The following is a 21,784-nucleotide window of genomic DNA, read 5'->3' as shown; positions in this document are numbered from 1 at the left end:
CAAGCTGGCCGGCTGGCGACATGGCGGCGGCGATGGAGACTGGACGGCGGTGACTCGGCAGCGGCCTAGCACGGCCAGAACAAGGAGGGGGCAGCTGCGTCGTCGCCGGAATGGCAGGGCGAAGGCGGCCTGAGAAGGGAAACTGGAGCGGCGGTGGCGAGCCGAGGGGAGGGGCGACGGCGTCCGGGACGGCGGCGCGCGGCGGCGAGCTGAGCTGGGTAGGGGCGAGCTCGGGGCGGAAGAAAACAGGGGTAGGAGAAAGAGACCGAGTCGGGACGGAGCTGTGGGGCGGCGCGGCGGCTAGTAGGGCGGCGTCGGGCGGAGGGCGACCGAGTGGCGGCTGCGGAGGCGGGGAGGAGCTGCGGTGGACGGGAGTCGGGGGAGGGGAGATTGACCAGGTGACGGGGCGGCCGAGGGAACTGCAAGCGGCTGGTCAGGCGGCGCGGCGCGGCGGTCGAGCTAGCGACGGCGGCGCGCGACGGCCAGGCGAGCTCAGGCGATCGGCGTCGGGCAACAGGGAAAAGGAACAGAAGCGGACGCAGAGGCTGGAACAGACGCGGCAAGGAAGAAGAAGAAGAGAAAGGAAGAAGAAGAAGGAGAAGAAAAGGAGAAAGGAAGAGAGAGAGTGTGTTAGGGGGTGGGTCTGCATGGGCGTGGCTGAGGGGACGGGACGCATGCAGAGGAGACGTGCGGCCAGAAGAAAAAGAAAGGAGAGAGAGAGAGAGAGAGAGAGAGAGAGAGAGAGAGAGAAACGTGCGCGGGGGAGGGGACGGGCGGCGCGGCAGAGGAGAGAGGAGAGAGAAAGAGAGAGAAAAGTTAATATTTATCCTCGAGCGCGAACCAACGGACACGGTTCAAACTAAATATCGATTTAACGGTCACGATTCAAATATTAAATGCGATCCGATGACCCAAATTCAAAACCGAAAGCGATCTACCGGTCCAAGATAAGCCTCGCATATAAAAAGGGACAAAGGCCGAATTAATTAAATCAAACTATAGCGAGGGAGGTCTACTTGTCCAAATTCGCACCCGGTCAAAAACTTCCATTTTTCCATTATTCCTGACAATCTCAACGCTGGCTACGATAATATTGACACCGTCCAATTTATTTCGTCCTGAAACTCCCGAAAATCGACTGCCAAGTTTGAGGTCTAAATAACGGCCAAATTCGATCGAATGCGATTCTAGCGAAAGCTCAAGATTTAAAAATAATAACCGGGAGTGATCAGTTCCCGGGCGAGATTTTTACTATAAGCGCACTGACGGAATACCCGTTTTATAAATCCCAAAAATGGGCCAAAATTCGGAATGTCACAAAAAGAAGAAAAAAAAAATTTCTTTTCCATTTCTGATTCTTGTTCCCAGAATCAAGAATCAACTTTTTTTTTTATTCTTGATTATGTTCGAAAACTAATTCTGTGAACAAATTTGTACCCGGGAATAAAAAATTTATCAAACGGATTTCTATTCTTTTTTTGTTCTTGGAACAAAAGAATAGAATCGGGTACTGTTTGGCCGATTACCAAACAGCCCCTAACCGAGCGCATGGGCCGCTGGGTCGGATCAGTTCTTCACGGGCCTGATGGTCCGGTGGCTTGTGGGTGGCCGGTGCACCGGGTCTCAAGTGATCACATCTTCGGATCGGACAAGGCCAGAATGCATTATCAACATGGCGGTTTGGTCATGCACGCACTATTTTATGCATTCAAGCCAAATCCCCATCCTCATGAGTTGAGTATCATGAACTGAAATCTCGTGTTAATTCAGTTAGTACTTCAGGAATACGGGCATACGCTAGTGACAAATTATTTTCTTGGGGACTTTAGTAGCCAAAAAGGAAAGGGAAACAAAGGGAAAAAAATAGAGAGTAAAAAAAAGGAATAATAACACAAACAAACTCTGAATTTTGGCATAAAGTGCAATTTCGTTACTGAACTTTTAATTTGTTTAATTTAGTCCCCGAACTTTAGCCCAATGTTTAATGTGATCCATAAACTTTTAATTTGTTCAATTTAATCCCTAAATTATCGGTACACATTCAATTTAGTCTATAAATTATATGAAAATGTTCAATCTAGTCTCTATACTTGAATTAGTGGAAGGACTACATTGAACATTTATCAAAAGTTTAGAGATGACATTGAACATATACCAAAAGTTCGGGAACTGAATTGAACATGTACCAAAAGTTCAGAGATGACATTTGACAAATTAAAAGTTCGGGGACCACATTACACATTAGGTTAAAGTTCATGGACTGCATTGAATAAATTAAGAGTTCATGGACCAAATTGTACATTGGGTTAAAGTTCATGGATCGTTTGTGTCATTTTTCCTAAAAGAAATTCACTTGGATAAAAACATTCCGAACCGGTCCAGGGATATCTCTATCCCAAGTGAAAGCTCACGCTACTCCCGCATCCAAACAGCCCCACCAATCGTCCACCCCGATGCAAGAAAATGCAACTGCCCCCGATCCAGCGAGCGAGCTCGAAGCTTCTGGCAAACTCTCAAACACTCTTCCTCCTCTTCCCTCAATCTCGATCCGATCTCCTCCCGGCGCTCCCCGTCGCCGCCCGAATCGCCCGGCGATCTCCGGCCCCAGGGTCGCCGGGAAAATGGAGCCGGACGTCAGCATCGAGACGAGCGCCATGATCCGGGTGGCCGTCCTCCCGATCGGCCCCATCCCCACGCCGCTGCTGCGGGACTACACCGCCATGCTCCTCCGCCACGGCGCCGTCTCCCTCTCCGCCACCAGCTCCTTCTACACCGAGCACCAGAAGTCCCCCTTCGCCCACCAGCCCTGGGACTCCGGCTCCCTCCGCTTCAAGTTCGTGATCGGCGGCTCCCCGCCCAGCCCCTGGGAGGACTTCCAGTCGAACCGCAAGGTCCTGGCCGTCGTCGGCGTCTGCCACTGCCCCTCCTCGCCCGATCTCGACGACGTGATCGAGCAGTTCGGCGTCAAGTGCAAGGGGTACGCGTCGGCGCTTGTTCGGAGGTGCTTCGCGTTCTGCCCCAGCGATGCTCAGGTTCGGTCCTTTCCATTTGGTGGATAGAGTCGATTCTTTTGATTGACTATGGTAGCTGAGGTCTTTAAGGTGAGAAAGAAACTTTAGCTTTCTGATTGGCTTAGTTTATAGTTTTTAGGCATCTTGTTGGGTTGCCGTTGTCGCTGCTTCAAGACTGTTAGTGTTATGGGTCACTTCGCTTTTCTGTGATGCCACACCCGGTTGGAATATGCATTCTGTAATGTGAGAATTAATTCGAGCGACGGCAGTTTGGTGTAGACTTTGTTTCCCAAAAATATGGAAGGTATGTCTAATTTTCTGATTTACTGCAGCTAGAGGATGGAAGTCAGAAGGACTCTAATTTCAAGCTGTTCCCGCCTGCTGATCGCCAGACGCAAGAGTTCCATTTGCAAACTATGATGCAAGAGATTGCTGCTTCATTACTGATGGAATTTGAAAAGTGGGTTCTTCAGGCCGAATCTGCCGGAACTATCCTGAAGACACCTCTTGATTCTCAAGCGAACTTCAATTCAGAGGAGGTTTATGTTTAGGTGTCCTATGAATTGGGAATTTGTTTTTTTTTTTTTTTTTGGGTTTCTGTTTGTGGTTTTCATTGGAAAACTGTGTTGAATGCTATTCCGTAAGCTTAACTGATTTCATATAATGCAGTTGATTAAGGCAAAAAAGCGAAGACTTGGTCGAGCACAAAAGACCATTGGGGACTACTGTTTATTGGCAGGATCACCTGTTGATGCCAATGCCCATTATTCTACAGCATTAGAACTGGCTAGGTTGACGGGAGATTATTTCTGGTATGCTGGAGCATTAGAGGGCAGTGTGTGCGCATTACTGGTGAGCTATTTCAGACTATGCGATATGATTTACTTCGTGATATGGTATCTTATTTCTGTCTCTGAAGCTTTTGCCCTCCCTATGGAACTGTCAAGAAGTTGAATGTTGATCACCTTGAAATACTTCTAGGCATGTATGCCCAGTTATTTATGTCGATCCCTTGAGCTGGACAATGTTTAGGCAAACTAATACAAAGAATAGGCTGGTGAATAGTCCTCCATTTGCATTATATACAGAAATTGATATAATATGTATAACTGACGACTTTGGATGCCTTTAGCTTTGTTTTCCATGTGATTTCATTTGATTTCCTTTTTTTACTCATTATCAGTTAGATCGGATGGGACACATGGATCCAGAATTAGTGGATGAGGTTAAGTATCGGTACAACAGCGTCATCATGCATTACAGAAAGTCATCTATTCAGGATAATGCACAGAGGTAACTAGTGCTTCTATTTTTGCCTGTGTTATTTTCTCCTATATTTTCATTGGAAGACGGCACTTTCCCAAGAAGCATTGTGTTATTTTCTCCTATATTTTCATTGGAAGACAGCACTTTCTCACTCTTTTGGTTCAGTTATTTGTGGTGAGCTATAAGAATTTGCGGCATCCAGGTGATGGTGCTGATAACGCTCTTTTATTTTATATACAGAGTATCACCATTGAGCTTTGAGCTTGAGGCTACCTTGAAAGTAGCAAGGTTCCTTTGCAGGTAAATTCTAAAATAAGCTTATTGATTTGAACTTGCTTGATGTCCCCTTTTATTGAATAAACTTAAGTAAGATAGCAGTATACCCTTTGTCGGTCACTCCAGATATTACTGCTGGACGAGGATAGTAACAAGACTTTTGTACTACCAAGAGGTGATATTGATATATACCAACATACATCATGTTCTCAGATGTTGGAATTATGCAGTTAAACCATTGATTGGTTATTGTAGCATATAGCAACAAACCTTAATTATTGTTCAGTAGGAGACTTCTCTCTATAAAGCTGGATCAAAATTTGTCAGTATTGCACAATCACTTATTTTTCCTTACCTACTAGATTAATGCCAGCCATACATGCTACTTGAGCAAGAGGTTTTAAAAATGCCGTGAGTGGCATATGACATGGGCACTTCATGTGGATTCCTCTTACAATTAGCAATTTCATAAATGGAAAATTTGAGGTCTTCAATGTCAATCTTCTTGAGGTTGGCAATAATTGCTAAACAAGTTACTATGGTGGAAATAAGTTTGATAGTGGTGTGGCTTATCATTAGTGAAGACCAGTAGTATCCGTGGCATACAATTCCAGAGAATAAGCTCTTATAGATTTGTTCGAGATGACTTTTTGTCAAAACACGGAGGAGCAGAGGGTTGCAAGTCCTTTCATTATACACTTGCGGTTGATTTTGATCTGGCAGATGCTTTTGAATGGGATAATTACCTCCATTGTTCTTGAAACTTTGTAGACACAGAATATGTTTGGCCTATCGTAAGCTCTCTAGTTGTTGTCATAAGTAATTGACTTCCCTTTGTGGTCATACTTATGTCCCTTCCTGCCTGAAATAAGCAGCTTCAGGTGGTTGCTTTTTTTAACTTTTACTTTAGAGCTAAATTTTAAGATGTGCATTTATAAGTCTGACTATGATGCATTTGCCTCTGGTAAAATGGTACCATGATATGACCCTCAGAATCTTAATCAGTTTTCTGGCCTTTCATTTTTAATGTTACAGAAGAGATCTGGCCAAGGATGTGGCTGAATTGTTGACAAATGCTGCTGATGGTGCAAAATCTTTGATTGATGCAAGTGACAGACTCATATTATATGTCGAAATAGCTCGCCTCTATGGGAAAATCAATTATCAAAGGAAAGCTGCCTTCTTTTCAAGGCAAGTAGCTCAGCTGTACTTGCAACAAGAAAACAGATTGGCCGCTCTTAGTGCCATGCAAGTACTGGCAATGACAACAAAAGCATATCGTGTTCAAAGTAGAGCATCTGTGTCCGAGCATCCTCTTGATGATGTGAGTGAAGAGAATGAAACTTTGGTTAATCTTGGCTTATATTTGACTCTGCGTAAATGCAACCGTTGATGCCATTACAAATTTTGATACTTAAGACATTTAGGGTGTTGAAGAATAAAGTTAATGCCGAATCGTTAAAGATTCTTTAAGAGATGTGCGACACTGAGTACAACATAATGAATCATTCGCTACTATGTATTTAAACTCATCAGTTGCTTCAAGATTTGTTTTTCCCTTTTCATGTAATCTTCTGCTCGTTATTTGTCTGAGCCCGTCAAACACATTACTGGGAAGTAAACTTTCTTAATTCCTATGACCATTGTACTCTGGCATCATGTTACTACTGCATACGTCATACATCCGATTAGTGTCTGCTGTTTCAACTTCTGTGCCACTCAACTAACGCATTGGGACAAACATCGAATGACTTATTCATTTCACATTTATCATGTCTCTTTGTTTAAGCTCCTACGAGGTTCTTTCCCAGATCCCATGTTCATCCAGTACCCCTTGCTTCTTTTCTATGCATCAAGAAGGTCAATGGTTGGACACCCAATTCTAAGAGCTTGTTAGTTTCATCGGGAAAGTTCGTTAAGCAAGCTTTCCTGACTAGTGGTTTTTTGAAAATTATTTTCAGAAGCTTACCTTTTCCAGGAATACCGGAAAATTACTTTTAGAGAACTTAAGCAACCACTAAGGATATTTGTGATTAGATAAGGCAGTTCTACATGCTTAACTGCCCATTACTTTGGCCAAAAATGGTTGTTACTTTGTGGATAGTTGCATACACTGTGTGGAAAGGTACAAAGTTAACTAAAGCAGTAAAATGATTGGGCAAGCCAAATTGTTGTACAATGAGTTTTCTTTTTTGTCAAATTCTTACTGGGCATAACAAGTTCTGTAATATGCTTTGATGGACAGGGTTCTGCCAATGGTGGAAAGGTGCTGCACCAATCAATAGTTTCCCTTTTTGAGTGTCAATGGAGCACTCTACAGATGGTTGTGTTGCGAGAGATACTACTTTCTGCTGTTCGCGCAGGGGATCCCCTGGCTGCATGGAGTGCATCAGCTCGTCTCCTAAGGTCATATTACCCCCTAATTACGCCTGTCGGACAGAATGGTCTTGCTAATGCACTTGCAAATTCAGCGGAGAGGCTTCCGTCAGGAACTAGATGTGCCGATCCTGCTTTACCATTTATAAGGTACTTATAATACATAATGATTTCCATGTCTTAGAAGCTCCATAAATGTAAAGCCTTCACTGGGAAAAGTAATTGATGAGGGGACAATGCTGCATTTGGTCCTTTTAGTTTCCCTGCAAATGCTGATATTTTTTCTGGTACAATGGGCTTCTCCTTCTGATGGTTTTTATGGTTTTCTTTGCCATCTCCTTTCTGTAAGCATTGATTTTGCAGTTCAGATGTTTCCATATTGTAATTTTTCAGATTGATGCATTCACCTCTTGAGTTCTTTGGGGCTGATTGTGAACATTTGATGACTTCTCTTCCAGTTTATCCGAAAGCTTGACCTCCGATATTCTTCTGTTTAATCATTCGTGTGGGCATTCTGCCTTCAGTTTTAGTTTTTTTTTTTGTTGGTTCGTGGGAGTTTTTTTCTTTCCTCTCTTGTTGGACGGAGGAGGGAATAGACTGAAGAAGGTTGAGTAATTTTTTCATGCTTTGCAGACTATACTCATTCCCTCTACTCTCTTCACAAGTAGACATTGTGAAACGCAACCCGTCTAGAGAAGATTGGTGGATGGGATCAGCTTCATCGGGGCCTTTCATATATACACCATTTAGCAAGGGTGATTCGAATGATAGTGGCAAGCAGGAGGTAATATGGATTGTTGGAGAACCGGTCCATGTCTTGGTTGAACTGGCTAATCCTTGTGGTTTTGATCTACGGGTTGATAGTATATATCTATCCGTGCATTCTGGAAACGTCGATCCTTTTCCAGTTAGTGTAAATCTTCCGCCTAACTCATCAAAAGTGATAACCTTGTCTGGGATCCCAACATCAGTAGGGCAGGTCACTATACCAGGGTGCATGGTTCATTGTTATGGGGTAGTTACTGAACACCTTTTTAGGGATGTTGAAAATCTGCTTCTTGGAGCTGCACAAGGTCTTGTTCTTTCTGACCCGTTCCGATGTTGTGGATCTGCAAAGTTGCGAAATGTTTCTGTTCCAAGTATATCTGTAGTACCCCAGCTTCCACTTTTGGTGCCACACATTATAGGGGGTGATGGTGCTATAATTCTATATGAAGGAGAAATTCGTGATGTGTGGATAAGTCTGTCTAATGCTGGTACAGTGCCAGTTGAACAGGCTCACATATCTTTGTCTGGAAAGAACCAAGATTCTGTTGTTTCAGTTGCATATGAAGCCTTAAGAGGTTCTCTTCCTTTGAAACCTGGTGCCGAAGTTACTCTACCTGTTACTTTGAAAGCGTGGCAGCTTGGTTTGGTGGATCCTGATAATACTGGCAAGAGTGGAGGCAGGCATCATAAGGATGGGAACAGCCCTATGTTGGTAATCCATTATGCAGGTGCTCTCTCTCTCTCTCTCTCTCTCTCTCTCATCACTGCCTGCACTTGTCTAGTTATTGTGCTTTTCCACTTCATCAGATTGATATTTAGGCCTTTTATCAAGTTCACGGAATCTAGTGGTTAACTTTGATAGTCTAAAGCCAATGCCTGTGCTCGTGGTTTCCTTTATGAACAATGATGAAGGATAATTTTAGTCAGTGGTGAATGAAAAAAGATAATGTTTGTCTTGGGAGAAATCATGGGACATCTCAGAACTGGGGTTGCTAGAGTGTATTCTCTCCATATGTTATAGCATTTCTAGCCAGTTCACAATTTCTTATGATTGTTTCCCAATCACGAGAGCGCATGATGGCCAATTTGACTTGATCTGATGACTCTTACTTAACATGGATTAGGGAGAAAACGTCATTGTTTAATTTACCTCCTTTAAATCAAACTGTTGCATGACACTTTTGCTCTAGCTCTTTTTGCTGTCTTCAGCTGTATAACATGTCTATTACCCCTACATGCCGCTCTTTTTCATGTCTATGTTCGTCACTGAGAACTTCTAGCGTGCAAACTGGTGATATGTATGTAGCCAGAACGAAGTGGTGATATTCATACTGAATGCTTTTTGCTGATGAATTTACATCCAATTTCTACGGCTTACTTTGTTCATTTCCATCCTCAGGGCCGCTTACAAATTCTGGAGATCCCACGGCTAATGGATCTGCTGTAACCCCTGGCCGACGACTGGTGGTCCCATTACCAGTTTGTGTGCTACAAGGCCTGTCTTTTGTCAAGGCTCGTTTACTGTCCATGGAAATTCCAGCGCATGTCAGTGAAAGCAGTCCTATACCAGCTTTTGGAGATGGTAATTCCACTAAAGAAGCTCTTTCTTCAGAGCGTAAGTTGGAGAGACTGGTAAAGATTGATCCTTTCAGAGGGAGCTGGGGACTGCGTTTTTTGGAGCTTGAGTTGTCTAATCCGACAGACGTAGTTTTTGAAATAAGTGTGTTGGTTCAGTTGGAAAATCCTATTGCTGATAGTAACAATGCAATCGATCAAGATGCCCTTGAATATTCTTGTCCAAAAACTAGAATAGACCGTGATTACTCTGCAAGGGTACTTATACCACTGGAGCATTTCAAATTACCCGTTCTTGATGACTCCTTTTTTATGCGAGATACTCTTTCCAATGGGGTTAGTACAAGTAAAAGTTCAAGCTTCTCAGAGAAGAATGCTAAAGCTGAATTAAATGCCTCTATTGAAAAGTTGATTTCCAAAATCAAAGTTAAATGGCATTCAGGACGGAACAGCTCAGGAGAATTAAATATTAAGGACACCATACAGAAAGCCCTCCAGGCTTCTGTTATGGATGTATTGTTACCAGATCCGTTGACATTCGGCTTCAGACTGGTCAGAGATGGTTCTAGTGATGCTGCAGGACATGACATGCCAACGGCATCTATGACTCAAGTGGAGAAAACCGCAACAAGAGGCTCTATGATGGCTAATGAGGTCACTCCCATGGAAGTTCTGGTGTGTAATAACACAAAGGAGACAATCAGGATGTGCCTAAGTATTACGTGTCGGGATGTAGCTGGGGAAAATTGTACTGAAGGAGCCAATGCTACTGTATTATGGTCAGGTAATGCTCTTATGTTCTTTACCGTAAGATTTTCGGACAGAAATGTAGTCAATTCGCTGTGGACTTGACCATGTCAGCTCCTGTGGGTTCTCTGTTCTATTTTGCTAGATTTCTTCATGTTATAAAAGAATTTGAACCGTCGTAAGTTAGCACCTTCATCCCTCTCCTGTTCCTCTATGTTTCTTCGCGATATACCTGTGACGAAAATAGTCCTCTTGAGTAGCAGATCAGTCCCGAGTCATTCCTCATACTGAGCTTTATATGCAGGTGTCCTGAATGGGATCACCGTGGAGGTTCCCCCACTTAAGGAAACTAAGCACTCGTTCTCCCTCTACTTTCTCGTTCCTGGGGAGTACACGCTGGTGGCTGCTTCAGTGATTGAGGATGCTAATGACATCCTGAGGGCACGTGCCAAAGCAGATTCTCCCGACGAGCCTATATGCTGTCGTGGGCCCCCATTTCACGTCTGTGTCATGGGCACTGCTTGACCTGGCCCGACGTTTGGAGCATCAACTAACGGTATTGTCTGATGTTTGGTTTCTTCCCTGATTGGAAATGGGAAGGGATTGATTTCTTGACCCCATCATCAATTGCAAAGATGCATTTCTTCCTCTTAAAGGTCTCAGCAAAGAGGCAATTCTCTTCACGGTATTGGCTATTCCTAGATTAATGACCAATGTTCATGCCAATGCTTATTTGGCTGATATCAGGTTCCGGACTATTAGTCCGGTTGTGGAAATTTGTGCATTTGTGTATGACCGGTGACATCCGGGGGGGCGTAATTTTGTACCATGTATGAAGAAATCACGAGGAAAATGAGTAGTTTAAGCAATTTCCTGCATCTTTTTTGTACAATTAGTTTCTTTTTTAGCGTCGAGGCTATTAATGAATGATCAAACATTTGAGCACATAGGTCTTGTGCCAAAGTGAAATTGGCCCTAACAAAGACATACCCAAGATCTGTCTAACATTGTATCAGAGCTTTTCGTAGCTCATGGCGGTCGGGCCTCCCATCTTTGCCCAATGCTTACGAAACCTTTTGGGCTTTCTATTTGTCTGAGATCCGCTTCGATGTACGAATCAACCTGCCCTTGCATAGTCAAGTGACTTCACTGGATATTGTAACAAGGAATCGAACTTTGTCGCATCCCATCTTGTTCATAACTTCGCTCTTGAACCGTTACGTCACCTAATGTACGAGTACAGCTTATCATTCATCATAGACTTAATGGGCACCGTAGATCCGTCCGTCCAGGCCCTCCGAGTTCGATGTCGCTTTCTCCTTGGGCCGAACCCACCCAGCTAGGCCCGCCTCTACTCGTCGATTTTCATTCAAGAAAATGCGTACATGATGTGAAAATGAAAGAGCAATTTGCAACGCTTGGCATCAGGAAAAAAAACCATTTTGAAGGCAAAAAGAAAATAGAGACCCTCGATCACCGAAGAATTCCTTGTTCGGCGCTCTTTTCCACGGAATAATTTCCCCCTAAATTATTGATGGAGTGATTAAACGTGGTGGGGTTTCCTCCATTTCATCATCACCAGAGAATGGACATGGCTTTATATATAGAACACACATTCAATGTAGGGTCGATTCGAGTGGTCCTAGGAAACCAAATTGCAAGGTGGGAAACCCTAAGAAGTTGGTATGCGTAGCTGTTGACATTCACTTTCCCTGATATTTGTTTCGCGTCCCTGCTTTCTCGATGGATTGAATCATTCAATCGATGAATTTCGGACGTTCGTCGTTCTTAATTGTCGAGGACATGCTTTTATGCCAAGGATGTTGAACTTGTCTAGTTAGACATTGTCTTCTTCACTTGAACAATCTGGTTGCCCTGATTGGTGGTGCTTTTTTTACATGTTATTTTTTAATGATTTCCTCATCTTCCATGGGCTCCAACGAAGAAACCCTAGGATGTGGATTCAAAACAGGGAAATGCTACGAAAGTTTCTGTCAAAATATTATTTGCTTAGATCTCCACTTTGATAAGTCTAATGGGGAATTTACAATAGGATGTGAGGAAGAAAATGTTGTGCATACATGTTATTTTGCCCCGACGAAGCAAAGCGTGCCAAAAATAGATGCCCTAATCAAACAAGGTCTGTACTTTGCTCATTTTATGATGGTGTGGTGACTAAATCAATCAATTAGTTAGAGAATAAGTGAGACTACATAATATATCTTGTGGAGCTCAAATATGATTTACTTTGTCTAAAAGAATGAGTCTAGATAATGATCTTTTTCATTGCACATAGAGAACAAAATGGTAAAAGGTAGGCTTCAACATTTGTCAGTCTAATGCTTATAAGCACAGTAAAAATGATTTGAAACCTTAAGTGAGACCTAATTTGAGGAAACCTAACGACCTAAACTTAGAACCAACGAAGTTTCACCTAAATTCTTCGAGCAAACTTCGACGCAATGCTCTCCTTTCCTTGTTTCGATCCCGGGAAGCTTAAAGCCGCAGATAAGTTTCAACAAGCGTGTTTACGCACTAACAAAAATACTCCTGAAAAATTCAACCGAAGAAGAAAACGATGTCCGACTTGTTATACTTTGCATCTAAGAGATCCCGCCTTCGTAATGATGCTAGAACTTGAAGGTATGGTTGACAAAGTTGCTACTCCATACAAGATTTTGCTCTTTGTTTGCCCAGTCTGCTGGTGAAGAGTCGCTTTTTACCCCTTAAAAATCTTTCCATCACCGATTAATCTTTGATTCTAAACAAGTGGTTTAAGAATTACATCCACCAGTTCACCAACAAATTCTAATATCCAGCAATGATACTTGACATAGAAGATCTGAAGAGAAAAAAAAAACCCCGGTTGGAGAATGTTCATTCCATGAAGTATATATCGACGAATGCGAATGGGACACTGTTACTAACATACGTCTTATATACAGACTATGGTTTCTATTTGAATTGATGTTATTATCATTTACATCTTTTATGGAGCAATAATTGTCTACGTTACCTGATATTCACTAATAACTCCTTCAAAACAATAGAAATTTTAATGTGCAAAATCTCTGGTCAATGGAAGTAGTCATTCTTCTCATGCTTCTCATACTGAAGATCCAAATCAATGACCGAATGAACTTTCTGTACCATTTCTGTGATTCCCGAAGCAATCAGTATGATGCCAATGTTTCCTCATTTCCTTGTAAACCGTCGTACGTCAAGTTTTCACAAAAATCTCCATCTCCATCAGACAAGGCCCTCACATACTTCCAATGTGTTGAATTGACTTGTCTGTGCAAGAAAAAACATGCCCGGCAATTCTCCATCTCTTGTACACATAGCACCTTCCTTGGTCTCTCTCTCTCTCTCTCTCTCTCTCTCTCTCTCTCTGTGTGGATATATATACATGTAACATCAGTATCCCGCAAACTGAGTGTATGTGTGTAACAAGCATCATGCAAACAGGATATATGCTTGTCTCATCTACAGTACAGTCTCTCTTCTAGTTCTCATCAATTCCTTCAAGCAAACCCCAGCAGTGTCGGTTTGGTATGCCATGGAGCAAAACGGACAGTAAAAAATATGGTCGAAACCCCTCCATGTGCCGCATGAAATAAAGCCCATATGTCTTGTCCTTTGCCTTTTCCTCATCTGTCATGTCACAAGCACAAACACTCGCAGTTTCTGTTGGTATATACAGTGGCCTTACAAGCTCGTCTTGTTCGGTGTGTCCTGAAAGTCACTGCTTGAGCAAGTCTCATTGCGTGCAAAACATTCATGCAAACCCTTTGGATTAGCATGCATTAACGATTTGATATCATACCCATTTGACGAATTCAGAGGCTGCACACATGCAGACCCCCCTTCCCACATCAACATGATGACCTCCATAGTTTGAACTGTATTTTGGACCCACGTGCTTGGACACCTTACATTGTATGCAGCTTTTATTTCTGCAATTATGGTGCCAAAAAAGAGGAGAGGGAAAACAAGTTAGGACCTGCCACCACCTAAAAACGATGCCCCATAGGTTTTTTCACCAATACTGTTAAAAGGCTGGCATGCTACATGGCAATTCAAAGGCCTATAATAGAGATCTGGATATAGACCATTTAGGGCATTGATCAAAAGAAGCAAGAAATGTACAGTTTTAGGGCTTTGTTGGACACCCCATTATCAATTCCATTTTTCTATCCGACTTTTTGGCATCTCAGGAATAGGGCAGAGATTCTGATTATTTAAGAGGGAGGGAAAAGGAAAGCAAGGAGACAAGTGCAAAAGTGGTCCTAGAGAGAGAGTGTGCGCGTGAGTGTGCAAGTGTTTCGCCTTGGGAGTGGTTTTGTGGTCCATGCAGGAAGAAAGCCTGATTTGAAGGTGAAAAGGAACAAGAGAACATGAGGGTAGGAATCGAGGGGTGTGGGCTTGAAATGCCACTAAATGCATGGGACAGTCTCATCCAAATTCCCTCACAGCAACCCTCCTCATCCTAACAATGGTTCCAAAAGAGACACCCAAAAAGTTTTGAGTGGATAATATGACATGATGCAATTGTAATTAGCACTCTCTCCGTCATTGTCTTTCAATCTCATTCATCTTCACAATTCTTTTGGATGGCTTGATTCATTGGAGTTATACGTTGAAGGCATCTTTCTGTTTTTTTTTGATAGCACATTAGTGAAGCAAAGCAAAGAGGGGATGTCCCTATTATAACACCCTAAGAACATTTTATCAGTGAGTAGCTTATTCCCTCCATAATTGATGCAAGAGAAAGACACCACCATCTCCCTTTTTCCCCCCCTCCATCTTGTTACAGTTCGTTCCACGCATAATGTGCGCGCTGAAAGACACGAATCGAACAGATCCAAAATACTAGGAAAGAGAATACGTTTTGTTAGCTCTCTTCGCATAAGAGAGACTGGCGACCCCACAAGTGGGGGTGCACCACACTGCCTTCACGCGTGAAGAGACTTTGAATGATTCGATGCGGACGTACCGAAATGTTAAAGGAGTTTGGGCAAATTCAATCTCTACATAGCTTAAGTAATTGAGATAACAAAAGTTTGTGATTGCTACCATTTTGTCTACATCTTATCTAGCTCCAAGTGCATGAAAAAAGGCTTCACAACAAAAAGCCAAGCTTCCCCCCCTTATTGCTGGACCCCCGTGGAACATACAATTGATCAAAAGCCTCATCAAGCTTTTTTAGACAAAGCCAAACATTATCCTCAAATGAAAGCTCAATCGCTATCGACCGTTTGGCATGCTCCATTCAAAGAAGGACTTTTTAGTTGGGTTTTCAAGAAGATGTTTGTGACTAAAGGCATCATTTTCCATGTCATAACTAGTTAGGGCACGTCTTGAAAGCATATTTGTTCCTTTTTTTAAAAGTATAGTCAGCTAAAAGTAATGACCGAAAAATCGGGGTAGGGGCAACAATGGAAAATCTCATAAATGATAGAATAGTAGCACCATAATAAATAGTACGGACCAAAGCAAGTCTTTAAAAGGCTTCATCTCGCTCCTCATCCGGACCTCGAGATCACCAAAATGTAAAACTTTTCGATGAGACTCGAGGGTACGAGATGTGTGGGCACAGACATGTTAAAATAAGGAACACATTTGTGAAGTCCACCCCACAATATGGGGACAAGCCGCGAAGGCCCTCGCAGGTGTTTCGACTCCCTTTCTTTGGTGAGGTTCCACTAAACCGACACCGAGGGTCCGAGGAAAGCCTACACGGTCAGCTTAATATAATGACTAAAAATTGGGGGTAGGGGCAACAATGGAAAAGCTCATAAATGCTAGAATAGTAGCACCACAATAAATAGGTCATTGGTCAAATGATGTGGTGAAAATGCTACAGATGAAAGGCTTCCTCCTTTTACTACCAATCGCTAACTTGTGCCCGTGAAATGAATGCCAAACCCCACATTTTTTTGTCGTCGAACTCTGCTATTCAGACAGACCTTCCCATCGTAGATAGACCCTTGTTTTCCACAATTTGTAGGTGAGTTAAAAGGAAAAAAAGGTCAAGTCATGAGAGAAAAGATCACATCAAAATGAAAGACTTTCACTAAAGGCTAAAGAGAAAGGACCAAACTAGTCCCACGGATGATCTCACCAATAATTTGAAATATGTGGATTTTGCTCATTAAAATAGAGTTTGCCTAATGTCAAAGTCATCTTTTCTACTCGCGTATGTAGAATTATTATATACTATGGTCTTCCCGTGCATCGTTCATGCAAAAGGGTCTTGGACTTAACTCGCTCGTAAGAGATATTTTGTGGCAAAAAAGTTAAGCTCAGTCTAACCTAACATGGAGTGTGGATCATAAAAGAAAATACCTATTCGACCGATCACAAGGATACCGTTATAGTACCTGTTGTCAAAAGAGGAATCTTTCTAGAAGTATAGGCCACTTAGCCCGCTTCCCTCCGCTATTTTCTTTCATCAAGTTGTCATGCTAAAGATATAAACAGGCCATAGATAATCATGAGATGTGATCCTTCTTGATGGGATTAAGATGATTCCTATTATTACGTAGTATTCTACTACGGGTCGCGCTCCAGCAGTTTGAAACTCGGATCGACAAGTTTTGGCAACTAATTCGCACGGTCCGAAACCACTTCTTTGGTCATCGTATTTAATTAGCGATAGAAATTGTCAATCACCGTGATATTTCCGACCGCGCACCTATACAGAACCTGTAAAACGGAACCAAGTGTTGAATAACCAAAAAAAAAAAAAAACTATGCGACATTTCATTCGCCACCGGGTAAGATATAAATATCGTTTCAACATATCCCATCAACATCGTCAAATCGATCGACTTTGCTTCAATAAACTTAAGCAATGATTTGCCATTGGCTCAGTCCATAAAAGATTATATAATTATGCATCATTCATCTTGAGATAGAGAGAGAGAGAGAGAGAGAGAAGGTTATCAAGTCACTAATCACCAACCAAGGACATAATTAAGCAAGATTGGGGGGAAAAAGACAAGGGCAAAACCTTCATCGCTAGACTTTTCGGGTCTTCATTGGAGACATCTTTTCTGTCCATTCCTACTACAATTTCTATATAAATAAATTAAAAAAAATAAAAAGCCGGCCGTCTTTTCCCTCCCTCATCGAATTACGAGATAAAAAAAACGAATGAATTAATTAATTAAGCTCCCCCGCCACCCCGTCTACCCGCCGAGCATTAAGACAAAAATGCCCCCGCTTATTTTAATGCGAATCGCGCCCTCGTCGACTTTGCTAAAAATAATTGCATCGTTATCGTATCAATGATCACCACGCCTTGGTCTTTAAAAAAAAAATCAATCAATCGACATTAATTAGTTTAATCTAATCAATCAATTAAGGGAAAAAAAGGTGCACCGAATTGGGGGAGGAGGGCGTCCATCCTGTGCGTCGTTGGCTCGTGCTAAACGTGTGGGGGGCCCCCATCGCGACCGTCCGAATTGGGGAATTGGTTGGTGGGACCGGACGGCGATTGGCCAAGCGGTCGACAGCTGGCGCGAATCGCGCGTCGTTCCGTGGGGTGGGGCCCACCGGGCGAGTAGGAGTGGCGGGTGCTCCACGAAACCTTAGACCCGGGTTTAGCGGATTCTTCGAGGGGCCTTCGGAGATCGACAAGTGTCGCCTCGTCAAGCCCTCACCAACCTCTTTTCTTTTCTTTTTCTTTTTTTTCGTTCGATTATTTTGGTTTTGTTTTGTTTTTTTTTTAAATTTCGATATCGTTATTTTTTTTTTAATGTAATTTGGTGAAATAAACCACTGAAGGTTGCCCGAGTGGCTACCTCTTTGCAGCTAATAGGCAGTCCCTGAAGGGCTTGAACAAGAGGTTCGCCCGTGTGAGATAACATACCTGCTGTAAGCTGACCTTGTTTTCCCTGGCTCTCCGCATAGATCCCCTCATTGGTATCAGAGCAATGAGGGGATCTATGTAGAGAGCCAGGGAAAACAAGGTCAGCTTATAGCAGGTGTAGGATAGGGGAAAGATGAGGAGTTCGAATCCACACCTTCTTAAGGAGGGCTGGGGTTAGGGATGTTTAGTTTCAGGTGTGGGGTCTGGCTAAAGGTAGGGCAAAAGTCTGAAGATAAGTTGAGAGTTAGAGAATGACAAGATCAAATATATATATATATATATATATATATATGGTGAGATGGTTTTTTGCTCCTCCCCATTCTCTTTCACGTCGCGTGGGCGGCACTCTCCTTCTCGTGTAATTAACTAAATTTTTATCTTGATATGAAGGGAAAAAGGCCACCAAAATCCTCAAGTGATGCATATTATCATATCAAAAACCCTAAGCTATGAAAAAAAAAACCTTGTGTTATGCATATTGTGCCACATTTATCCTAAACTTTTTCTTACGATATAAAAAAATCTCAAACTTGTACCTGTGAGATAAATTTATCCTCTATCAAGGTTCCGTCATATGATTTTTTGGCCAAGACAACGTCGTTTTTATTTCACTCAAGTCACATGAACGCTATGTCAACAACTTTTGCTTTCCGATGCCTATGTGGGGAGATTTTTAATTGTTTTCAATGAGTGCAAGTTTGAAATTTTTTGTGTCATAGAAAAAAGTTTGGATGAAATGTGTTACAATGGACATGGTTAAATTTTTTTTGTGGCTTTTGCTAGTTTTTTGGTGCGATTATTTATGTTTATTTTAATTTTCAATATCGATGTTTCTATTAATTTGGTGAGACGGTACGCTCCGCCCACTCTCTTCCACGTCGCGTGGGAGGCACTCTCCTTCTCGTGTGATCAACTTAAATTCCATCTCAATATCAAACGTAGAACATTAATTTTTGCGTTCTCGAGACATGACGAGAATTATGTTGAACCACAGTGAATCATGCTCACGGATTTAGTGGAATGAGCACCTCCGAATAAGTTCGATGATCTGATCACGCGGGTCGGTCGAAATTATTCTATATCCATACGTACCCCGCTCGATCATCCCCAATTGCAGTTTCCGCCGGACAAATTCGCGCACAGCACCAACATAATCCCGACACATCGCATCTGTTTTCCGACAACGGATTAATCGTTTACGTTTCGAAATCGCCAAGATGGGTCCTTCCGATGTCGAAACATATCGAAATTAAATATCCGATAGAGAGAAATCGGGCCTTACCAACAAGTTTTAATGCGATCCTTCGATCGCTTTCTAATCTCGTGGAAAACCAATTGGGGCATCGGTCAAACGGGGGGGGCGCGTGAAAGTCAATGGTCCTCATCGCGTGCGATCCGTCCCCAATTCGATCATTTGCGGAGGGTCCGAATCGTAAATTAACCAAACGGATTTGACGGGTCGCGGGACCCCGACCCGTCTTGTCCTCGACTTCAAAAAAAAAATTTCGCCGACCCGTGTCCTGAGTCGCGGTCAAATCATGTGCTTCCACTCCCTCTCCGTTTTGCACGCAAAGTCCTTACCTAAAATTTCCCCATCACATAAATGCCCGTGTCGGGTCGACATATGGTTACCGACCCGGTCGCCGGTGGTTCCGCGGCCTATTGTACGGATGATAATTCCGATCACGAATTTTTTTTCAAGTCTCGCCGATCGAACCCCGGAATCTTTCCGCGTTGAAATTCCAATGCGGCCCTCCCGGTCAGTTCTCGCCGGAAGTCGCGCGGCACGACTGCCCAGTCATCGCTGATCATATCGGCAGGGAGGAAATTTGACCGGAAGGACTATATTATTGGAATTTCGCGAAAAAAGACGTGACTCGATTGAATTGGGTATCCGTACAATAAGTTCGGAACTGACCGGACAGCTCCCCGTTAATTGGACCTCGTCCGTATCTACACAGCGGTCGGTCGGCTCGACAATCGGTTAAAACCAACGTACAAAACTTACTCGAGAAGGACGACCGCATGGACACTTTTCTCGATGCATCCTTGTCGGCAATCCAAACGTTAGGAGCCAGAGCCCATTTTGGGTTAGAATATGCCATGGACCGAATTTATTTTATTATTGGGATTTCATCTTAAATTAATAATAAATCCCCACTTTATTAAATTAATTTTTTTTTTTGGGGTTGTCTGCAGGTGCAAGGACTAACTCTCGTTCTCGTGTCAATTAATTTTTTTTTTTATAAAAAAAAAATTAAGATAATTTATTGTCTGGTTTTGGAGGCATCCCGCGAAGGATGGAAAGTTCTTCCGTCTCGTTTACCAAAAAGAAAGCAAGAAATCTCTTGGGATCATCATCATTCGCGTCCAACGTATTGACGGCGAATCTCGTGGCATCAATTGATTTATTCATTCGGACACAACGAGACTATCCATTTCTTTCCCTTTTTTTTTTTGCTAAATATAATTTGGATGATCGATTTATAGTATCGCGAAAATTAGGTGGTCTCGGGACCGGGTAAGGGGACCGTGCGTGAGGATTGATAATGGAATGTGCTCGGGATAGATGTCTATTGGATAGGCTGTTTGGAGATCGCTTCGCCAGGGGCACGAACACATAAGAGTATATCTCGAGATGGTAATTATCTCGGATATGGCGATGATCTTTGCATTGGAAATTCTACATGTGGTAAGTTGGGCTTGTTGGGCACTCACGAGCTCCCAATTTTTGCATTGATCGGAGATTATTTAGCCAATTCCCATTCTTTTCTTGATTTATGAATTTCGAAAGCAAATTTAAGAACTTTGAACCTTGAATTTCAATGTTTAAAAAAAGAAGAAGAAAAATCAAGTCCTTATTCTATATAATTCATTCATTTGACAATTATATAATTCATTCATTTGACAAGAAATAGCTATAATTGGGTACGGATGAAAATGTAAGTATTGCTATCCTACGATAATCAATGAAAAGAATTCATTTGTTAGATACCCAACAAACCGTAAAATCACACGACCATTCCTTAATTCGTAAAGATCATAACGGACGCGGGGGGGGGAGACTTACATAATAGAAAATCCATCCCCTCAATTTCATAGATATTATTACTAACAACATCAGACGGAGGCACGCAAGAACCGACTATCTTCCAAGTTATTCTCGGGCCCGCTCTCCGGACCGGTAACATCCTACACAACTTCCCACACACGAATTAAAGCACCCAGCCAACGCGTCCTCAAGTCTCGATCGAGTCACGCCGATGCGATGCGCTGGAGACGTTCAGCGCAATACGATAGAGCCTCGGCTCAGCATATTTCCTTTTCCAGGAGCGACCAAATATTTGGAAAGAAAAAAAAAACGCTAATATCAACTCCCCAAGAAAATTGGAAAAAATATAAAAAATATAAAAAAAAAAAAAGCATCATCAATAGAGTTTCGAAATCGCAAGAAGAATCCAATCGACAACGAGAAGCAAGGGAAGGGGCGGGGGGGGGGGGTTTGGTCTTTTCCGTCGGACAGCCCGCCATGAGCACCGAAGGCCGGGGGGGCGTTTTGGTCTTTTCCGTCGGACAGTTCGCCATGAACACCGAAGCCGCCGTACCGAAAGCAACTACCGCGAAAAACGAAGGAAAGGAAAGCAAAGGGCAAAAAAAAACCAACGCCGCGGGCCCCACCCCTCACCCTTATCTTCGCCCCGGTGGGCCCCCCACCCTACCCCCTCCCCCCCTCCCTTTCAGGACCACCCCTGCATTGATTTTAAGCCGGCGGCTGTCAGGGAAAGTCAAAATCACTATTTTTATTTCCCATAAAAAAAAAAAAATATATATATATATATATATATATATATACACAAATAAATAAAGTAAAAATAAATGTAACAACAAA

At 42.7% G+C, this 21,784-nt stretch overlaps 1 protein-coding gene across 1 annotated transcript; it reads left to right on the top strand.

Moving 5' to 3' along the window:
- The first annotated feature begins 2,340 nt into the window (after positions 1-2,340).
- LOC115674296 (trafficking protein particle complex II-specific subunit 120 homolog) lies at positions 2,341-10,897 on the top strand. The gene is made up of 10 exons (XM_030596651.2): positions 2,341-3,032; positions 3,344-3,550; positions 3,681-3,863; positions 4,195-4,304; positions 4,518-4,577; positions 5,589-5,877; positions 6,799-7,079; positions 7,563-8,425; positions 9,097-10,056; positions 10,324-10,897. The coding sequence occupies exons 1-10, from the start codon at positions 2,454-2,456 to the stop codon at positions 10,542-10,544; spliced, it is 3,753 nt and encodes a 1,250-aa protein (XP_030452511.2). The 5' UTR covers positions 2,341-2,453; the 3' UTR covers positions 10,545-10,897.
- Positions 10,898-21,784: the final 10,887 nt, after the last annotated feature.

The sequence above is a fragment of the Syzygium oleosum genome, unplaced genomic scaffold, assembly GCF_021117445.2.
Source record: "Syzygium oleosum isolate NSW1041296 unplaced genomic scaffold, Sole_v2.1 Sole_v2.04, whole genome shotgun sequence".
Lineage (NCBI taxonomy): Eukaryota > Viridiplantae > Streptophyta > Magnoliopsida > Myrtales > Myrtaceae > Syzygium > Syzygium oleosum.
The sequence above is the reverse complement of the archived record's forward strand: the minus strand, read 5'-3'. Positions and strand labels throughout refer to the sequence as shown.